Source organism: Anas platyrhynchos, chromosome W (genome assembly GCF_047663525.1).
Source record: "Anas platyrhynchos isolate ZD024472 breed Pekin duck chromosome W, IASCAAS_PekinDuck_T2T, whole genome shotgun sequence".
Lineage (NCBI taxonomy): Eukaryota > Metazoa > Chordata > Aves > Anseriformes > Anatidae > Anas > Anas platyrhynchos.
In genome coordinates, this window is record NC_092620.1 from 10113893 (window position 1) to 10136299 (window position 22407).

The window sequence follows — 22407 nt, forward strand, 5'->3', positions numbered from 1 at the left end:
TGCACTTGGTGGATGAGGGAAAGGCTGTGGATGTGGTCTACCTTGACTTCAACAAGGCTTTTGACACCGTTTCCCATAGCATTCTCCTCAAGAAACTGTCTGCTCGTGGCTTGGACTGGCGTATGCTTTGTTGGGTTAAAAACTGGCTGAATAACCAGGCCCAAAGAGTTGCGGTGAATGGAGTCAAATTCAGTTGGAGGCCGGTCACTAGTGGCATTCCCCAGGGCTCGGTACTGGGGCCAGTCCTCTTTAATATCTTTATCGATGATCTGGATGAGGGCATTGAGTGCACCCTCAGTAAGTTTGCAGATGACACCAAGTTAGGTGCGTGTGTCGATCTGCTGTGTGTCGATCTGCTGTAACCCTATTTGTAACCCAAATAGGGTTACAATCAAAGTTTACAATTTATTAAATGAGTAGAGGTAAGCAAACAGCACTGGGTGCGCCTGGAGTTTCTGCTCCACCAAGACTCACACCTCATCCAGAGTCCCCCTTTTTATAGCTTGGTTGTTCTGGGTGTACGTGGCATATCCTGGTATGTCCTGCGGTTGCGCGTACTGTTGCTAGGGGTTCGTCTCGGACCTCCTGGTGGTCGTGAGGATGAAGGCCGTAGTCTTCCTCTGCGTTGCAGGTTGAGATCTTGCTGAGCAAGCACTATACATGTTCTTATCAGGATGGGCAGCTGGATACTTTACAGCTATACAGGGTTGTCACAGCCCCCACAAGCTTCCCCACCGGTTTGATTAACAAACTTATTATACAATATTTATTACAATCCCCCCTTTTTGTTTTTACCGTTTTGTTCATCAAACTGGGCAAGAGCTTCTCGCGCGAGTGGGAGGATGGGAGTTTCTTTACTAATAACCTGGTCTCCCTCTAAGTGTTCATATTGATTTCTTATTAAAATTAGGTGTGCTGCCTCCAATCTATTCTTTACTAACCCAATCACTTTATTCAGTACCCGAGTCTCAAGGTTTACCCTTCAAACCCTCTATCAACACAAACTGCTAGACCATTCTTTTGCAAGATAACCACTCTGTTTCTCTTGGACTTGTGGTTATACAAGGGTATGTAAGACAGAAGGTCACATTTCATCATGCGTCCCTAGCATTGTTCCATACTGACACGAATCAGATGAACATATTTCACAATCCCCCATCTCCTTTTTCATGGTATTGATTCATGTTTTCCTTTCCAATCGAGTCAATACTTGCTGAAGTGGTATCAATTTTGGATATTCTTTTGTTTTTATCATCATCAGGGAATGGTTTTTCTCTTTCCCTGGTTCTGGGTCAACAGTGTGAAAAACACTCCGTAGCCAACAACTTAGGCTCAGGCGAGGATCTCAGTGAAGTAGTAATTTATTCGCAATTGCAATGGCGGGCACCCCAAAAGCAGGAGAGCGCATCTACTAGTTCCAAAACACAGTTTATATACTTTTTGATGACAGGACCCTCCCCTGTTTCCCCACTGAGTGGGTAATCCAGGTTCACTATCTATCTGATGCTTCACAGACAAGCATGGCCTTCAGTTGCCGGCCTGTTAAATTTCAAATTTCTTTTGACATTTTTACTGCTTGAAGTGGTAATGTTTCTTCACTTATCTGACTTGACTTGATACCGTGATTTTCACCTGATTGTCCTAAGGAGTCTGGTTGTCTGCATTTTACAAGGTCGCCTGCTTAAGCTTTCTTATCACTGTAAGCATATCTCAGTACCACATTCCTTCCCTCTAAACAATGTAACTCTGCAAAAACAACCTTCTGTTCCCACAACAGGTACCACAGATATTTGCATTCCTTGTATAACGGAGAGTATTAGTCTGGTAAAACAAGGTATTAAACATGGAATTATTAAGAATCCTCCACATATCCCCAGTACAACCATCCCAATTTTAGTAAGCCAATCAACATCCATAAAGTCCCCCCTGATAATCCTCCCAGGTCGATTCCATTCCGAGTTTGAACTGGGGCATGTACAATTTTCTTCATTTCTTTTACAAGCTCATTTACAGCTTTTCCTTCTGTTGTGGTTTAACTCGGCTGGCAGCTAAACACCACACAGCCATTCGCTTACCCTCCCCCCTCCCTCTCTGGGATGGGGAGAGAAATGTAAAAGTGAAGCCTGTGAGTTGAGATAAAGACGGGTAAATAATAATAACAATAATAATGTCAAAAATGATGATAATAGTACTACTACTAATAATGTGTACGAAACAAGTGATACATAATGCAATTGCTCACCACCTGCTTGACCGATGCCCAGCCTAACCCTGAGCAGTCCTGCCCTCCTCCTTCTTGTGCTGGTAAATAATCCAAAGCTAAGCGATTTTGATACAAAGCAGTTCTCATCTTGGTATTTTGCTTTGCAATTGATCCAAGTGCATCTTTGGTTTTATTTACTACCATTTCTACTACAGCTTGTAACCTAATTATTCTATTAAGCATATATATTGGGGTCCTATAGCCCCAGGATCCATCTTCTGCCCACAGAGCTGGAATCATAATAGGCAAACGCCTTCAATCAAGGGTTTGGGCCGCTTTCAGGGTCGATTTGGGTTCACATTACCGTTCAGTCTGTCAGGGTGATCCAGCTCCTGGAAAACAAATCACAATTCTAAATGGGTTTAAAAAAGGTTCTTACGTTATTTTCTTGGGACAACCCGATCTTAGTGTGGGAGAAGTCCGGTCGAGGCCCTCTCACTTGGCGGTCAATACCCATAGGGGTTGCCTCCCTCAGTAGACCATAAACACCACAGTGGACGGCTGGATACTTTCCAGCTATACAGGGTTGTCACAGCCCCCACAAGCTTCCCCACCGGTTTGATTAACAAACTTATTATACAATATTTATTACAAGGGTTCTGGAGAACAAATCCTACGAGGAGCGGCTGAGGGAGCTGGGTTTGTTCAGCCTGGAGAAGAGGAAGCTCAGGGGCGACCTTATCGCTCTTTATAAGTACCTTAAAGGAGGCTGTAGTGACGTGGGGGTTGGTCTGTTCTCCCACGTGCCTGGTGACAGGACGAGGGGGAATGGGCTAAAGTTGCGCCAAGAGAGTTTTAGGTTGGATGTTAGGAAGAACTTCTTTACCGAAATTTAGGCATTGGAACGGGCTGCCCAGGGAAGTGGTGGAGTCATCATCCCTGGAGGTCTTTAAAAGACGTTTAGATGTAGAGCTTAGGGATATGGTTTAGTGGAGGACTTGTTAGTGTTAGGTCAGAGGTTGGACTCAATGATCTTGAGGTGTCTTCCAACCTAGAAATTCTGTGATTCTGTGATATAATACCAAAACACACCTCCATCCCAAAAGCTACCCTCCTCCATGGTTCGACCACCCCTCACTGAGCATGCGCTCTGAATTTCTTGGACCCTATTACTTTAAATGGAGACGGAAGAACTTTTCACCAATCATAACTAAGATATGCTTGACTAGAGTCACTCAAGCTCCACCTAAAAGATAGAAAATAATATAAATTGGCCTAAGAGAGAGGGGATGTCAGGGAAGATACCACTGTCAGGGGAGATACCATCCCGAGGGAATACAACATCCTGAGGACCTCCTGAATCCTGGGACCAGTCGACGGGCTGAGCCTCTCTTCCCCCCCATTGGGACGCCTTTGGGTGAGATTTGAACACTTGCTTATAAATCTCTCTAGAGTCTTTGTGCCTTTTAACGCGATAATTTCCAGGCTACGCACCTGTGTCACCTGTGTATTTCATGCATGCTAGCTTGCTTTTGCAGACAGTCACTATCGCCGGCAATCTAAAGAACCTGTGTACCTGTTGCTATAATAAATTGCACTTGATTGCATTGTTCTTAGTCGTGACGGTTCTCATTAAACACGACTAGAGTAAGGGTGGTTATACATTATTGGTGAAAACGTGACCGTGGTAGTTCAGTGCTCTGAATCCAACCAGACCCCTAACGGTTAATGTGTTATTGGTGAATCTGTGATTGTGATAGTTCAGTACCCTGAATCCGACTGGGCCCATAACGATTAATCGGCTACGCCCTTTAACACGACAGAGAAATTGGCGTAGTCAGCAGGTCCACTGGTTGAAATAAAGCTAGGGAACGAAGAGAGAGGCTTGAATTTTTTGTTGGTTATGGGATCTTCTTTCTCTCTGTTAATTCAAAAATTGATTCTGGAAAAGCGCTGAGTCTGTAAATGTAATAGGAGCAACTGGCCAACAGGAAAATTCATTCTTTTTGCAATGCTTGAAGTTTAAATTGGGGAAAAGATTTTTATACTTACCCAATTTGCCAAGGCCCTTATTAGGAAGGGACTTACATGCTGGAAAAATTGGATGACAGTCAAGTTTGGTTCACAGTACTAGATTTAAAGGATGCCTTTTTCTGCCTGCCCATGGCAACTGAAAGCCAGAAACTCTTTGCCTTTGAATGGGAAAATCCTAATAAAGGACAAAAAACTCAGCTTACTTGGACTGTGTTACCACAGGGATTCCAGAATAGCCCCACCATATTCGGGAACCAACTAGCCTGTGAGCTTGAAAGACCCCTTCAGGAAAAGGGGACACTGTTGCAATACGGAAATGATAGCTACTATAGAAGAAAAGGAATGTGTAGATTGGACTATTAGTTTACTAAATTTTTTTTGGCACTAATACTGTGAACTCAGCCTCTTTCTTTAGTCATGATTGCATCAAGACCATGGACACGGTATACTCCAGCTGACCAGACTTAAAGGATACACCCCTAGAAGATGCGGAGTGTGAAATGTGTTCATCTGATTTATGTCAATATGGAACAATGCTAGGGCTGCATGATGAAATGTGACCTTCTGTCTTACATTCCCTTGTATAACCACAAGTCTAAGAAAAACAGAGTGGTTTATGTATATAGTTCTTGTATCTTGCAAAGTAATGGTCTAGCAATTCGTGTCAATAGAGGGTTTGAAGGGTAAACCTTGAGACTCGGGTCTAGGAGATAAGAGAACAAAGGAGTTTTCAAAAACTGCTGACTTTTGCATGGGACAAGTCTCTGATATCCGGCCAAGAGATTACCAAATAAGGAGAAAGGGGAAGCTGAAGGATGACCGAAGGACAAAGCCTGGGAGGAAGACTACAAGCCTTCAGTACGAGCGACCCCCCCCAGAAGGACCACCGGAGACCGATACGCATGCGTCCGTGGGATGGTTCGGATCCCAGAAAACTAATTATAATAACCCTGCCTTTTCTAGAAGTGGTGATGAATATGTATTAGCCTAGGAGCATAAAAAACAGCCACCTGATGTAATAAGTGTGCGTCTTGGTAGAGCAGAGACGCCCAGCGAACCCAGCACTGTTTGCTTGCCTCTATTCATTTAATAAATTGTAAACTTTAATTGCAATCCTATTTGGGACTCAGTCGTTTATTACACGGAGGATTAGTATGTAGATGGCAGCAGCTTCATCCACCAGGGAGTTCGCCTCACAGGATATGCGATAACAAACATCAGCCCAAAAGGTGGAAATCATCACCTTGATAAGAGCTTTTGAGCTGACAAAAGGGAAAAGAATTAACATTTGGACATATGATATATGGAGTAATAATTCGTGTCAAGAAGATGGTGCAAGGGATTTGGAACGTCTTTAAGGGTTCCAGGGATTCAGAACCTCTTTAAGGGTTCCAGGGATTATTTGGAACCTCTTTAAGAGTTCCAGGGATTTGGAACTTCTTTGAAGGTTCCAGGATGGGTCGGGAGTAAAAGGACCCATAACAGGAACCTGGAAGGTTGAGTCTACTCCTGGAGATCTGAAAGTTAAGCTTAAAAGAACTTGAAGTATATCGGGGCATAGCTCCCCTTTGGATGCTAATTGTATGTATATTAAAACTTGTATTTATTGATTAGAATATTAGTGATTGTTGGAAACTCATATAAAGGCCCTAATAGAAGGATTTGGGGACCCGAAAACCCCATGAGGGAGTGCCACCTCCAGTAGAGATAAGCTAGTACCCGAAACATCTTGAATTACTCTGGTCCCGAAAATTTAAAATAATAGATGGGAAATATACCTAGAGGATTGGTTATGTACTTTGAATCGAGCCCCCACTAACTCGTGGAAAAGTTGAATGCAGGTAGGAGAGCCATTGGGTGTGTAAGCCTGGACCATTTCCTAAGAAGCACCAGGGAGAGGGAAAGACCGGAGAAGGGACCAGAACCCCAGCTCAAGAAGGTTTACCAAGGGCTGCAACCCCTTAGGGTAATAACCGCCGGGTAACATGGCCTTTACCGGACCTCTCCTAACTACATGCATAATTCTATTGGTCCAGGGACATTCTCAGAATTGTAGTGAATGTATTGTTAACACCCAGAGAGGAAGAATTCAGGAACAAACACTAGTATATCATGCTATCTATGCCTGTAAAGGGGAAGAATTAAACCCATGCTATGTAAACCAAACAGAGTATGCTCGATGTAATGAAAGCAATAAGATAACCTGTTATGATCCCAAAGAGGTTCCCTATCAATGGTAGATAGAGGTAAGAACTAATAGGAAAGGAAATAGGAAAAAGAACTAATAAGGAAAGTTAATTGGGAAAAGTCGCATCACCACAAATCTTAGTAAGCCCTTATCAATCGATTTTGATGTGTGATGCTGTTAGTGGCAATTATTATACACCCTGTGGAACAATGAGTTGGATGAAATATTACAGTGAACAAGAAAAATATATACATGTATGTCCAAAAAATAGAACAAGGTTGCATTTTACCATGAAATTGAAACAGGAGCTAAATATGGTATCCCAACCATTGCTAAAAACTTGTTTATAAATCTTGAAGAGAATATTGTGAAGGCATTAAATGTAACAAGCTATTTTGTCTGTGGAGGAACAAATCAAGGGGAACGCTGGCTTTGGGAGTTGATGGAAGCAAACATTTCGGACCCAGAAATTTGGAAACCGGCAAAGGGTAATACACAATGGGTATTACAAACAAGCATAATTGGGCGAACCTGCTGGCAAAACCAGAATGGGAAACAATCAGTAGGGGATTTAGTCTGTGAAGGAGGATATGAATGGAATAAGACAATATTAAATTGGACCTCCTGGGGAAGTCCTCAAGAAATCCCGGAAAAACTGAAAAATTGGACAGATGGTAACCAAATACCGAATGGGTGGCCAGCGCCCGATGGGCATTATTGTATCTGTGGTAAACTAGCATATACTAAATTACCTAAAAATTGGACGGGATCATGCATATTTTGGAACAATTAGGCCCAGTTTCTTCCTATTACCCATTGCTCAAGGAGAAAGACTGGGAATTATAATCAGAGGGTTGTTCCTGGGACTACTAACAATCCCGTGCTTAATTCCTTGTATTACATTCTTTGTATGGAGAATAATCCAAGGAATGCAGTTTACCACGATCTCGGTGGAAAGTCCTCAAGAAGACAGAGTGTGTCTTATGGTTCAATTGGCCTTGGCCAAATTCGAAGCCAAGACATGAATTAATGACATTCAAAAGAAGAGGAGGGATTATGATATTTGTTGTTTAATGTTATATGATAATCATATTATTAGTGTGGTTTCAAGGGTTAACAAAACACGGGAAAAGACGGCCTCACATAGGTTGGTGTCAATCACGTTTTGTTGCTTTTGGGAACCTTGTGGAGGGCAGAGAATGCGCAGAAGAAGAGGGAGCCGGTTGGGGCCGCCCCTGCGGTCTGGATGAGGTCCAGGAACCCACAGGGTCTGCACAGGAACAAAAGGTTGCTAGCGGTGATGGGGGGGGAACCGTGAGCCTTCATCCCCACGACCCCCCACGACCACCACCAAGAGACACAGTGCAGGCACCAAAAGGAGGAGTTTGTGAAAATGCTAATTATAATTCAAAGCGGGGATAGGTCATACATATGTATAGGTGTACTAGGGTTTCTTATGAATGTGTAAAAGCGATGTTCTATATATTTAGAAAGTTCAACAGTTGTGTGTGCGTGTTGGTAGAGCGTAGACTCCCCGCGCACCCAGTGCTGTTTACTTGCCTTTTATAAATATTACTAAATTCAGATTGAGTTGTATCTTCATTTATAACAGACAGATTTGAAATATTCCTTTGGTGTGGTGCATACACATGGGGCAGTTTGGAAGGAGAGAGGACTTTTATCTTCCTCAATTAAACATGCAGAAGAGATACTGAAATTACTCTGAGCGGTATACCTGCCTACATCAAGCAGAAAATACTGATATTGAAAGGGAAAATAGACTGACTGATGCAGGAGACAAAGGAGTGGCAGAATGGGCAACTGAGAGTCAAATTTTGGCACTAGTACCAGGAACAGAAAACCAGGCATTAACAAAAGCTTTAGAAAATGAAGTAGAATATTCTAAGATATAAACAGAAAATGTTACCTACAGGTTTAATGTAAATAAATGGTGGGAGAATTGTGATACCATATTAAATTGAATGGTAATTGGAGAACATAATAAAGCATGCTGGGGAGCTGAAGTGGTATAACAGTGTTTAAATAGAAAATGGATAGGACCTAACTGGTATACCATTGTTAGACAGGTATAAAAGTAAACCACAGACAGGTATCAAGCTCCAAACAGTGGTAAATTATTTTTTCGAACTCCCAAGAAAAGGAGGGAATCGATATTTATTGGTATTAACTGACACCTTTTCAGGATGGCCAAAAACATTCCCCACCAGAACAGCCAAGGCTCGGGAGGTAACTATTACTACAAGAAATAATACCTCTTTTTGGAGTTCCAGCAACTATATCCTCTGACAGGGGACCACACTTTATCTCAAAAGTGGTACAACAAATTAACCACCATTTGGGTATAGACTGGTAACTTCATACCCCGTATTGCCCTCAGTCGAGTTGATAAGTAGAAAAAAAAAAAAAAAGAACCACTTAATCAAACAGCAAATTGTGAAATTGGGACAAGAAGCAAATTTGGTCTGGCCTCAGTCTCTTCCTTTAGCCCTGTCGTTCTAACTGTTCTGTTCTAACTGAAACCAGGACAAGCCCTTTTGCCTATACCAAGGGCAAAAGAAGGACTAAGCTCCTTTGAAATCTTATATGGACGACCCTATGGAATACAAAGAGTCATATCCATGCAAGCTGGGGATGAAATTATGACCTCCTATATTGTGGCCTTAGGTAAACAGCTCAATGAAATTGGAAAGCATGTGAGTGGGACTCCAGCTAGAGGGTTAGATGGACCAGTGCACAATAGACAACCTGCAGATTATGTGTATGTAAAGTTTCTTGCAGAGAAGACCTTGGAACCTCAGTGGGAAGGACCGTTCCAGGTCACAGCGATCAGAATCAAGGAGCAGAACACCTGGATCCATCACACCGGAGTGAAAAAGACACCTAAGACACCATGGAAGGTTACCCAGGTGCAACCTGGAAGGTAACATTTTTCATGGTCTTAATAGTATCATTGGTCAAGGAAGCTGAACAGTGGGAGCACAGTATCTAAGAAATGGAACGTGTCCATTTGACAAGGATGATCATGAACATCTAGGGCAGAGATTTGAACTACTCCCATGCAAAAATGTTAACGTATACACCAGATACTAACTTGCTGTGTATATGTTAACAAACAAAAACAGATTGAGACTGCAGTAGCTCAGGATGATACATCCTGGGGATTTACAGATTTGGTAGAAAAATTGACTTCCTGGTTGCCAAACATAACATGGGTGAAGCAATTGTTTATCACAATAATCGTGGCTGTAGTTTTATCCATGGTTCTTTGCATGGTGAACCGATGTAAGTCATAAGAAGCTGGGAGGGGACAGAATCAGGACAGCTGACCCAAACTGGCCAAAGGGATATTACATACCATATGACATCATGTGGGACAATAAAAACTGGGAGGGTTGGCCAGGGGGAACCTCTGCTCAGGGACTGGCTGGGCATTGGCTGTCAGATGGTGAGCAACCACATTGTGCATCATTTGTTTTTTTATATATATATATATATATATATATATATGTCATTATTATTATTTTCCCTTCCTTTTCTTTCTTATTAAACTCTCTATCTCAACCCACATGTTTTTGTGGTTTTTTTCTTCCTTTTCTCTCCCCCATCCCACTGTGGGTGGGGGGAGAGTGAGTGAACAGCTGTGTAGTGCTTAGCTACCTGCTGGATAAAACCACAACAGTCCTTTTGGCACCCAGCGTGGGGCATGAAGGGTTGAGATAATGACAGATATGATCAGAGAATGTTAAAACAAGATTTGTTATAAGCACTACATTAGTTTAATTGTTGCTGGTCACAATGTAGATTTTTTCATTTGCAATGTTGTGTTATGTACTTTCAAGGTTGTTTTTCTTAATTCCTTTCTTATTGCTTATAATCTCTCGGGTCTGGCCTAAGCTTGTTTCTGGTTTTGCCAGTTTGTTTGCAGTGCTCATAGAATATGTGCTCATATTACACTGACTGTGACCTTAATGCTGTATTTGTACTCAGTATGGCCATCATTTTTGCACTTCAGGAACCTTACTACAGAAACAATTAACAAGCACACACTTTCCTCCATGTGAGTTCTTGTGGTTTACCCTGTCAGGCAGCAAAGCACCACACAGCTGTTCATTCACCCTCGCCCCCCCACTGGGATGGGGGAGAGAATCAAGAAACGAAAGTAAAAGCTTGTGGGTTGATACCATATGACTTCATGCTGAACAATTAATATGGGGTGGCTGGCCAGGGTTGGCGGGGACCACTGCTTGGGGACAGTCTGGGCATCAGTCAGCAGATTGTGAGCAATTGCATTGTGCATCATTTGTGGTTTTTTTTACACATTATTATTACTTTTATTACTACTATTATTATTATTATTTCTCTTCCTTTTCTGACCTATTAAACTGTCTTTATCTCAACCCACAGGCTTGCACTTTTTTCTGATACTCTCCCCCATCCCACTGTGAGCGGGGTGGTGGTGTGCAAACATCTCTTTGGTGCTTAGCTGCCTGCTGAGTTAAACCACAATAAAAAATATATTATATTGAAAGTTCCATTAACCAATAAAAAAAACTGTGAACTACTTTATTCCCCCAATAAATTTTACTGCATGGAGTCTGAAACTATAAAACATTACAAAAATTAAAATACAAATAAGCCAAACTCGAAAACCACTGCAAACCATCACCTTTCTCTTTTAATTTTGCTTGCATGTTGTAGTGGGTTTACGTGGCAAGTTTTTGGTAGCAGGGGGCCATAGGGGTTGTTTCTGTGAGAAGGATCTAGAAGCTGCCCCATATTTGGGAAGGGCCCCACTGCTGAACAGAGCCGAGCCAATAAGTGATGTTGTTTTGCACCTCTGTGAGAGCATATTTAAGACAGGGAAAAAAAAACGCTGCGCCACACAGTAGCTGGGAGAGTGAGAGGAGTGAGGAACAGCCTTGCAGGCACCAAGGTCAGTGAAGAAGGAGGGGGAGAGGTGCTCCAGGCGCCGGAGCAGAAGTCCCCTGCGGCCTGTGGTGAGGACCATGGTGAAGCAGGATGTCCCCCTGCAGCCCATGGAGTACCACGGGGGAGCAGGGTTCCATGCTGCAGCCCGTGGAGGAGACCACGGTGGAGCAGGTGGACCTGCACTGACAAAGACTGCCGCCTGTGGAAGACCCCTGCCGGAGCAGATTCTGGGCCGGACCTGTAGCCCGTGGAGAGGAGACCACGCAGGAGCAGGTGACCTGGCAGGAGCTGCTGCCTGTGGGGGAGCCAGGTTGGAGCAGTTTTCTCCTGAGGGATGGACCCCGTGGTATGGACCCATATCTGGAGCAGCTCTGGAAGAGCTGCTGCCTGTCGGAAGCCCACACCAAGGACTGTATCCCGTGGGTGGGACCCCACAGCACAGGGGACGAGAGTGACTGAGAAGGAGCGGCAGAGAAGAAGCACTGTAGACTGACCATAACCCCCATTCCCCCGTTCCCCTGCGCCGCTCGGGGGGAGGAGGTGGAAGAGAGTGGATGGGGGGGGGAAGGTGCTTTTGGTTTCTTTCCTTTGTTTCTCACTTCTCTAGCTTGTTAGTAATGAGCAATAAATCTTACTATCTTCTTATGCTGAGTCTGTTTTGCCCGTTACAATAATTATTGCGTGATCTTCTCGTCCTTATCTCAACCTTTGAGCCCTTTTCACATATTTTCTCCCCATTCCTTTTTGAGGAGGGGGAGTGAGAGAGCGGCTGTGGTGGAGCTCGGCTGCCCACTCGAGCGGAACCACGACACATGTATACTACAATGGCAACTTTTCTTATTTTACTTAAGATGTTAACATGCACATACAGAAAGAGAATTATAACAGATCTCAGCATTAAAACAGTATTTAAGTTTTCAGTCAATTTCTTGTGAGTTCATCATTTGCTCTTTAAGCACAATCAGGTAATGAAATGATTAATTAGTAACTATTTGTATCCACACTTAATGGCAACTGCAGATGCAGAACCAAGTCTCTTGTTACAAATTTAGGTGAACACAGAGTATGACAGCAAAATTCAGGACCAAAGTCTGCATGCTCAAGTTCTTTGGTAGTTTCATACTCAACACTGTGAAATTACTGGAGCAATAGAGGAGGAAGAAAAAACACTCTCAGAGTAACCACAGGCTGTCCAAAAGTCCATTTAGCCCAGTATCCTCACTCCATCAAGTTTTGTACCTAAGGGAAAGACCACCAAGAACAGTGGCCTATAGTAGAATCCCAAAGAAATAGTAGAAAGAAAAGGGAAAACCCAGACTAACACTTCTCTTGTAGGCTCTCCCAGTTCCGTACTTCGAATTTTGGGGTATATATAAGGTATACACCAAGTTGAATCCCAAACCATGTTTTTTATTTTGTTTTATTTCCCATACCATAATTTAATGTATACTGTTTTACTGTTACTCCAAATATAAACGCACAATCTAGAGTATCATATAAATTATGTATGTCATAAATAATACTTATGGATATGGGTATTTCTTTAATCAGGAGACATAAAGGAAAATAACATTGCCTGGCAAGTACTGTTCTTCTGTTCTTGTTGCTTTATTTAATTACTAAGTTGAGAAATTTAGTGTAAGAAAATTTATGAATATTTCCATGGGACTTTTTCCTGCTATCAGCAATAGAGTTATTTAAACTTGTACCACAGATACATTCATTTAAAAAAAAATGTTCTTCCTTTCTAACGTAATCTTTTTGAGTATCTGCATGATGGTAATGTGTACTTTCTAAACATCAGTGCTTTAAGAATGTAAGAATTCTACCTGATAATGTGCATATTAAGCCAAGGCTTATACTACCTTCAGGGAAAATATACAAATTTCTTTTAAGCTTTTTTTTTTTAAAAGTTATGTTATGCAAGTAGACAGACAAGAAGGTTACAGCTAGCAAAGCTGATCCAGAAATATTTCTTCTTGCAGGATGAAAAATTGTACATATTTTGAGGGTGATTTTTTATGCAGTATTTACAGAAAGAAACATCAGCAACCCTCACAGGAACATCTACATAGGGATTCATTTAGTAGTGCTACAGTGAATTTGCCAGGCCAGAAGCCTAAACTGAATTTAATGTAATATTCAAACAGTGATTCATGGTATCATTCCAAATTAAACATTTGAAAAGAACATTTTTGTACCTTACCAAATTGCATGCTCAACCACTATTGTTCAACATAGCAGCAGAGTGAAAAAATCTTTGAAATAAAAGAAAAAACACAAATATTTAAAAATATTTTTCAAATATCCTGTCCTGGTCAATGATACAAACTGAATTATTTTTATGAGGTTGTTCTAGGTCTGTTAGGTGTAGTATCCCTCTCTTCAGGCAAACCAACAATATGCAGGGCTCAGGTGTGGGGCAGCAGTATTATGATACAAAAAAAAAAGTATTTGTTGATGAAAGTTTTTGATCCCAACACCTGAAAAGCAGTGTCATGAGTATGTACTATTACAAGCTGTATATGAATTCTTATTTCTGTTTTTACGAGATCTTCAGATTTTTCAAGATTTTCCACATGACATCCTTATCTCCAAAGCGGAGAGAGATGGATTTGGTGGACCATTCAGTGGATAAGGAATTGGCTTGAAGGTTGCACCCAGAGAGTAGTGGTCAATGGCTCTATGTCCAGGTGGAGGCCGGTGACGAGGGTTGTCCCTCAGGGGTCTATCCTTGGACCGGTACTGTTTAATATCTTTATCAGCAACATAGACAGTGGGATTGAGTGCACCCTCAGCAAGTTTGCAGATGACACCAAACTGAGTGGTGCAATTGATACCAAAGAAGGAAGGGATACCATCCAAAAGGGACCTGGTCAAGCTTGAGAAGTGGGCCCACATGAACCTAATGAGGTTCAACAAGTCCAAGTGCAAGGTGCTGCATCTGGGTCAGGGCAATCCCAGGTATGGGTACAGACTGGGAGAAGAATTTATTGAGAGCAGCCCTGAAGAGAAAGACTTGGGAGTTCTAGTGGATGAAAAGCTTGATGTGAGCCAGAAGTGCATCGAGGCCAACTGCATCCTTGTCTATGCACCTCTCCTATGAAGACAGACTGAGTGAGCTGGGGCTGTTCAGCCTGTGAAGAAGAGAAGGCTCAGGGGTGACCTTATTGCAGCTTTTCAGTACTTAGAGGGGAATTATAAAAAAAGATACAGAGAAACTTTTTGCTCAGTCAGATAATGACAAGACGAGGGAAGGTCTTTAAACTAAAAGAGGGGAGATTTAGATTAGAGGTTAGGAGGAAATTCTTCACTCAGAGGGTGGTGAGGCACTGAAACAGGTTGCCCAGAGAGGTTGTGGATGCCCATCCCTGGAGGTGTTCAAGTCCAGTTTAGACGAGGCCCTGGGCACCCTAATCTAGTGAGTGGCATTCCTGCCCAGGGCAGGGGTGTTGGAACTAGATGATCTTCAAGGTCCCTTCCAACCTGAGCCATGCTATGATTCAGCCTTTGTGAAAAAGAAAGGTTCAATAAAGATTTGTCCTGAAAAAAGACAAAGCATTACTTAAAACTCCAATTCCGTGTATCAACACTGTCCTGTTCAGATATGGTATGCTAGTGCATAATTATAAAATTTTAGTATATGGAGTGTGCATGTTTGCGACTGTATAGACACCCATATACATAGACCACTTGCTTTTTAATGTGCATATGAATGGTACTCCAGATATATTCAGTGTCTGCTTTGGACAAAAATGACTTTTTTAAAAACTTTACTTCAAATTGTTCTAGCCATAAACAAGTAAAGGTGCTTTTTCTTTTTTTTTTTTTTTTTTTTTACACAGTTGAACATCTAATTAGCAAAACTATTGCAAAAAGTGAGCTTTTATTTCTGCTTATTTATTTTCTAAGTTGTGAAGGCCTTAATTGTCCCTAAGCTTTCAGTAATCAAGTATTGTAGGACAAATTGCATCAAATATATTCTTCATGTGCAATTACATAAGCATGTTAAAAAAGATCAATATATACATTCAGATGGCCAAAACTGCTTAGCTGTCATATCTCTCAGTAACATCTCTTGACCAAATTCTGCCCATGGCTACACATAAACAAAACAGGATCTGACGTATTCCTTAAGCTCCTATACAGCTCTTAACTAAGAATAAAAATGCAGAGAATGCAAATGATAAAATAACTTCATACCTGATCCAGTTCAGACAAGGATAAACTTCAGGAAATGTTCAGTTTAACTGATCTCCTTTTGGGGTCTTTTGCTTTGGGGTGTTTTAGGATGAATGGATTAAAAGTGGAATACTCGTGAGGAGGATGGGATGAGAACAGAAGACTGGTGAGGGGGATTGTAAACCTGCTCAAGTGACCTTGCAGCTGGGATGATATAAAAGGCTGAAGAGTAGTCATATAGGAAAGCATGTATATCATACCTATTGCTGTTTATCTTCTACGTGTTTGACAAGTAGCACATCTGCATATAGATAACATAGGTGTTTGGTAGATTTAGAGGCGCAGTATTGGACATGCTTGAGCTCCCTGCTTTGGTAGGGAGAAGCACAGTGAAGATTAAAGCATGGTGGTAAACTTTGACTGTGTGAACCCCTGATAAACAGGTGTAAACAGCAGGTCTGCAATCCTCTAGCATGGACCAAGCTTAGCAGTGTTTGCTTGTGTGCCTCTGCCTGGGTGCTGCTTTAAAGATCCCCTGGCTGATGAGGTAGCAAAAATATTTTTTCTTTGTGTTTCAGATGTGGGTCTGTGGTTGTTCCTGCTGCCTGTCTGTGCTGATGCACACAGGATGACTTAGATATACTGTACAACACCTATCCCCTGAAATTCCACAGCACTAGTGCTTTAGAAGAAAGCCATCTAATCGTGGTGAGTCAGAAGTAAAATAATGAGCTGTTTAGATTTTTTTTTTCTTTTAAAAGGTAGATTAAAATTAAACTATGACAGATGTATCTGTTTACTGATACATGCTTTTTTTTATTAGTTAGTGATAAGCCTGCCATTTAAATTCCTTAGCATCTACAATGCAAACTGAACTGCCATGGGAACAGGGGGAAAAGGACACACTAAAGTGCTTTAAAAGAAAACGGATCATTTTCTTTTTAAAAGAGAGAAATCAAACAGGCCTTTTATACATTTCAGAAAGTGTTTACCGTATTAAAAAAAAAAGTCTCCTTTCTCAGAGGTCTCAGAAAACTGAGTGGAGGTCATGGAAAACTTTGTATGTTATGACATATAGCACTTTCCAGGAAGGTGTTATACTGAAATTCTAACATTAAAAAAAAAAAAAGTTAAAAAAAAATCATGTCAGGACTTTATACATTGCAAAGGAATATAAAAGATTCCTTCTTTCTTCAGTGGTTGCTTTGTAAGCAAATAAATTTTGCACAAGTAAGGACAGATCCTTAAATGTCAGTTGTTCTTGTGTAAGATGTATCCATGATATATCCAAGATATATCCAAAATATCCATGAGTTAAAATTGTCAGAAGAATACAAAGTACAGTCTTTTGCCTTTTTATTTATCCTTAAATTATTGACAATGTTAACAGTATACAGCTCCAAGAAAGATTTATTCACAAGGTATGAGCAAATCATAATTCCAAGTCTAGGAAAAGGAGAAGCAGCATTGAAAAATAATCTTCTAAGTTGTTTGTTTTTAATTGTAAGGAGCTTAAGAAATACTTTATGGAATAAGAACATTAAAAAACTTAGAAGTTAAAACGGTGGAGTTAAACCAAGAGTTACTTTGTTCTTAGTCAACAAGCTTATTCTAGTCACTTTTAATTTTATTGTAAGCTTAACTAAATAATTAATGTACCTTCTGCAAAGGAAATAGTTTGATTTTTCCTGTTTTTAAAGTTTAGTTCAGCTTAGTGAAATGTAACAGCTAAATTCTCAATGATCAGTGAAAGCAGAACAGAGTCTTTGCATATGCTGTTATATTAAAAAAATGTAAAAACTTCAACAATCATGTATTTCAGTGTAGAAAGTATTGATTACTATGCAAAGAAGATTTTTTTCCTGCAAATTAGAATGGTTAAGGAGACACTTGGAATAAATACAATAACTATGTCAAAGACAAGTGTGTTCACTACTGCAAGGAAAGTATGTCAGTGGTCTGACTTCATTATATTCAGTGCTACTGTGCTGAAAATGGTGATGGAGAAGATAGTCTGCTAAGTGTCACATTTTAAGCAACCTTGTAAACTAAGGCAAAAACTAATCTTTCTTTGATTTAAATTCTCATCAACAATCACATTTGGATAGTTATAAGTTGTATTTTATGTTATGGACTGGAGGCTGGCTGTACAAAAGCAAGGTTCCTGTAGCAGTCAGTGAAATCAGTTTTGTAAAGTCAGCATCAAGGCCAGAATATAATACACAATTTAAAAGTATCCAAATGCAGAAAATCAAATGCAATTACCCATTTATTTACTTTTCCTATTGTTAATTCTGCAGTGTAACAAAGTAAAATCTCATTTGGCTGTTTCTGAAATGTTTTATATTTATTGTGAAATTCACTAATTCCACTTTTTTCATAATCATTTACCCTTCAAGATCATCAAGTCCAACCATCATCTAACACTAGAAGTCCACTGCTAAGCTATGTCCCTAAGTGTGCCATATCCACATGTCTTTTAAATACCTCCAGTGATAATGACTCTACCACTTCCCTGGGCAGCCTGTTCCAATGTCTAACCACCTTCTCCGTGACAAAATTCTTCCTGATGTCCAATCTAAACCTTCCCCTGTGCAACTTGAGGCCATTACCTAGTGTCCTATCACTTGCCTCCTGAGAAAAGAGACCAGAACCCTCCTTGCTGCAATCTATTTCCAGGCAGCTGTAGAGAGCCTGGATATAGGATGTAGGATGATATAGCACCCAAAATATATCACATTTATGTATAGAAATGTATTCAGACATACTTCAGTAATAGCTGCATCTTCAATGAAGAATGTTATATGACTACAAAGCATCTAATCTAATTCTGTCTTTGCATAACCTTTTAGCAAAAAATGATTTTCTTTGTTTTGCTGAGACATACAAACTTTCTCAAAAAATATCACATATAAAGAATGTTTAGATGTATAATACGTTTCATCATTAAAAGTAGGTATTCATCAGCAGTAGAATCTCACAGTATAACAAACGTGCCAAGAAACCAGTAAAAATATAAACATAATTAATAATGGAGGAAATGAATGACTGTTACAATATGGTTCAATAAATACATTCCAACTAAGTGCTTATAAGTTCAGTTGGGCTGAGGCCAAGCCTTTTTTTTTTTTACCTCTTGAAGAACATCTATCCTTCTTGAGAATTTATCAAATAATAAGAAAAATTAATTGGCTTCCTATGTACTTCCCTGACAGAACAATGTTAAATCTATTTCGTTTACTAAATGCAATGATTTATTTCTTCTTTTTTTGGTGGGGGGGAGGGTGAAATTATTAGACATTACTTTGTATGTATTCCTATGTGTTATGTGTATTTTTCATATTATGCTTAATAATTTTCTTTCAATTAAATAAGCCTTATTGCACAAAGAAGGATTTCAGTTTTCTATTCAAAAAAAATCATGAAAATCAAAGATCCAGCATACAGAGGGTTCCAGAGTACATCAATCATTGTATGGCAAATCCCCATAATTTCAGAAAGTATGATTTATGTGGGTCACATTTATAAACAGGTGTTGGGAATGGGGAAAGAAGGTTTGTACCTACATTAAAAAAAGTTTATTTGCTAACACTTACCATTTTTAGATTCTGTGAAGTCTTTGGATTGCAGTTTCTCTGAAGTAGCACAAGAAGAACAATCTGAAAATAATTAAAACCAAACAAACATGTAATTCCAACTATCACAACATTATAAAGGCTTTTTTTTTTTTCTGGTATAATATTGAATGAGCCAAGTATAAGCTTCAGTGGTTAAGATTAAATTCATGAAAAAATATTCTAACCATATCTTCTATCATGCTTAACTGCATTTCAGTGGTCTGTAGGCTTAAATATAGGACAAAGGAATCCCTGTTACCTGGATTCGCAAATCCCTACGATATTCTTAGCAGTTTGAACATCTATGAAGAACACTATACCTAATGGTTAACACACTTGAAAATCAGCCAAGTGGACAAAAAAAACATCCTATGTTTACCGTAAAGGTGATTCATTGTTCCCAGGCATTCTACAAAGTGTTTTTTTTTTTTTTAATTTTAATTAAGAAACAAGTATAACAGTGTCAGGTTTTCACAATGCAATGGCTAAGAGAGTAGGCATTTTTTGAAATAATACTGTATTACATAACCTACAGTTTTCTCTCCCTCTATTCCACACATACATACCCCTATTTTAAATGGGGGGGCGGGGGGGAGGATAAGAGTAGGTGCTATTTATCTCATGGTGTCTTAAATTCCTACTCTCTTAATTGACTCTATTTGTAGTATACGTCTTTTATCAGTTTTCATATAGTGAGAAAAATTAAAGTCCTCTTCAATTGCTTATATATTTCTTACCTATAGTGTGTATGTATGAAATGCAATTAGGCATGAGTCATATATTTACATACAAACACATATATATTGGATATAAAATTGCAAATTCATATCTGTAGATGTTCACATAAACATTTGGAAGAAATGTACACCAAAATGCATTCATTTTGTTTCAAAAGAACCACCAAAAATTTAACTTCTGCATATGCAAAAAAATGAAGAAGTCTGTTGCAAGAATGACTGCTTTCTAAAAATAAAACCCAGCAGCCTGAGAGGAATCCAGTGTAAGGATGGAGAAAGAAATTTGTTTTACAAGACAGAAAAAAAGAGACAAAAAAATATCTGAGAGGCTAACAAAGCAATGTAAATTATGTTCCAAAATGTGTTTTGGTGTTTTTGGAGTGCAAGAGCACAGATTTAGAAAAACAGTTCACATACCCCCTTGAACATGTGCAGAAAAATCCTGTCTAGAAAACCATCTTTAAATGATACAGAGTTAAATATATGTACTGTGCATTTCTCATCTTCTTGAAGAAAGCCTATTTGCAAATGTGCACTGAAGGGAGAGGGGGCAAGCTGCTGCAAAGTCCAGCTAAGGACAAAAGAAAAAGAAACAAAGAAAGAGAGAGAAATAATTTTAAAACAACACAACAACAACAACAACAAAGCCCACACAACTATAGATTGTAATTGCGTATACTTACAGACAAAAGTCCCTGCTCACTTTCTGTCCTTTCTACATGATCTGAAACACAAATGTGAATTAAGAAAAGGGCAGCATGCTACAGAAGGGAATTTATAGGTGGGGGAGTGGAAAGAGAGTAGGGGATGTGAGAAAAATGACTGCACCTATTCCAAAGTGCAGCCTTGGGGGGGGGGGGGGGTGAGCAGGGGAAAGTCCCCCTCCCCATGGGTTTTGGCTGCTAATTCTGATGGTAGCTGTCTAGCTGTCAGTTCTCCCCACCCTCCTCCCGTCCCCTCCTTACACATATACACTCCTCTTACTTACACCCTCCCTCTGCTGCGGAGCCAGGCTGTTTAGTCTTTAATAATCCGCAGCCCGACATCCTCCCACTGTCTGTGTGCCAGGACAGAGCCAGCCCCGCCAAGGCACCCCACCACCGACACTGAAAGGCGGGGGAGAGTCGTTGACGCGCCTGTCTGTTGGTGTGCCGGCCGTTGATGTCCCCCCCGCGCCACCCCACGCCCGCGGGCCCTGGTGCTCCCCTCACAGCAGGGATTTGGGCGGCGGCCAGGCACGGAGCAGGGCCAAGGCGCTGCATAGCCGTGCCAGCGACGCAGAGCAGCCCACGGGGGGGAGGGGGGAGGGAAGGGCAGCTATATACTGTAATAATAATCCTGCAGCAGCGGCAGCAAAAAGCATTTGAGGAGAACGGGAGGGAGACAGAGGCAGCTGCCCATTCCTGTTCCTCACCTTGCCTGAGAGGAAAGAAAATGGTGGGCAGGAAGAACTAGGTGTCACATCATGGCATAGACATACTGGGCCAAATCAGCCTAGGTGTGCACCAGGCCACAACACCAGCTAGGAAAAAGCATGCATTCAGGCATGGAAAAATTCAATGAAACCAGGGAGAGAGACCAGAGAGGCCTGTGGCCACCCAAAGGTATAGGTCAAGTGCACATAGAGGTGAGCAGAAAGTGCCCATGCAGCAGTGCTTGCAGCCCTGAAAAGCTCAGAGGGATGCACAGCACACAGTTACACAGGTACAGTGAGCTCCACACAAAATGGCCTAAAAGCCAAGGACTGAGACATCCCCACACTGTGATAAATTAGTGGGGGTTTGTTCATTGTCTTTGAGGAATTTGGAGAATCTACTGAGGAGATAAGGTTTCACAACTCACGTCATTGTAACATGGGGACAAATGGGGAAAGGGGGTTGGGTAAACATCCTTGTTAAAGGATGTAATTAAAATTCTGTAAGATACCATCCGCCCACCGCAAGACATCCTGTTTTGCCCCCACCTGAACACAAGCACCGGAGGAAGAATAACGACCCCCAACAACAGACTGCGCAGCCTCAGAACAAGTCTCGACAAGTCGACAAGTCTCGACAAGCCAGAACTTGAATACTATAAAACAGCGACACTGGAAAGGGAAGTTGCATGCCATGGCGGAGCAGAGACTCCCCAGCCACCCAGCGCTGTTTTGCTTGTGTCTGCTTACTTGATTAATAAAATAATTTCAATAGACCAGTAAATTGTGTGGTCTAACTTATAACACACACCGTAAGGTGACACAGGAACAGCTGGGAACATTGGGAAGAAGAGCCTGCTGGGGTGAACATGGCCCCTTTGCTGTGAGAGAGCCCAGTTCCTGCTCTCCTCTGTTATTTGATTCAAAGATCGAAGCTGAAATTTCTAAGTGACGAAGTATCCTTTATTGTCAGTGCTGGATGCACAGGGGATCCTTCCACCTAACATGCATGTTCGAAGTAACAAACTATCTCATATTTATACAGCAAAACAATGAATATTTAATTAACACCTATACATATT

At 40.9% G+C, this 22407-nt stretch overlaps 1 protein-coding gene across 5 annotated transcripts in view; it reads right to left on the reverse strand.

Moving 5' to 3' along the window:
- Positions 1–21162, reverse strand: part of NREP (neuronal regeneration related protein) — a 44768-nt gene extending 23606 nt beyond the window's left edge. The window contains exons 1-3 of one of the 5 annotated variants that reach the window (XR_003494543.3): positions 20900–21117; positions 20595–20635; positions 19154–19216 (exon numbers count right to left, since the gene is read on the reverse strand). Coding sequence is in view for 3 of the 5 variants with exons in the window: in XM_027448888.3 (XP_027304689.3) it covers positions 19154–19216; positions 20595–20635; positions 20900–20957 (162 nt within the window). In the remaining 2 variants the exon portion in view is untranslated. Of the gene's footprint in view, positions 1–19153; positions 19217–20594; positions 20636–20739 lie in introns of all 5 variants that reach the window. The other 4 variants (XR_011805572.1, XM_027448888.3, XM_072030490.1 and 1 more) reach the window with 4 other exon arrangements.
- Positions 21163–22407: the final 1245 nt, after the last annotated feature.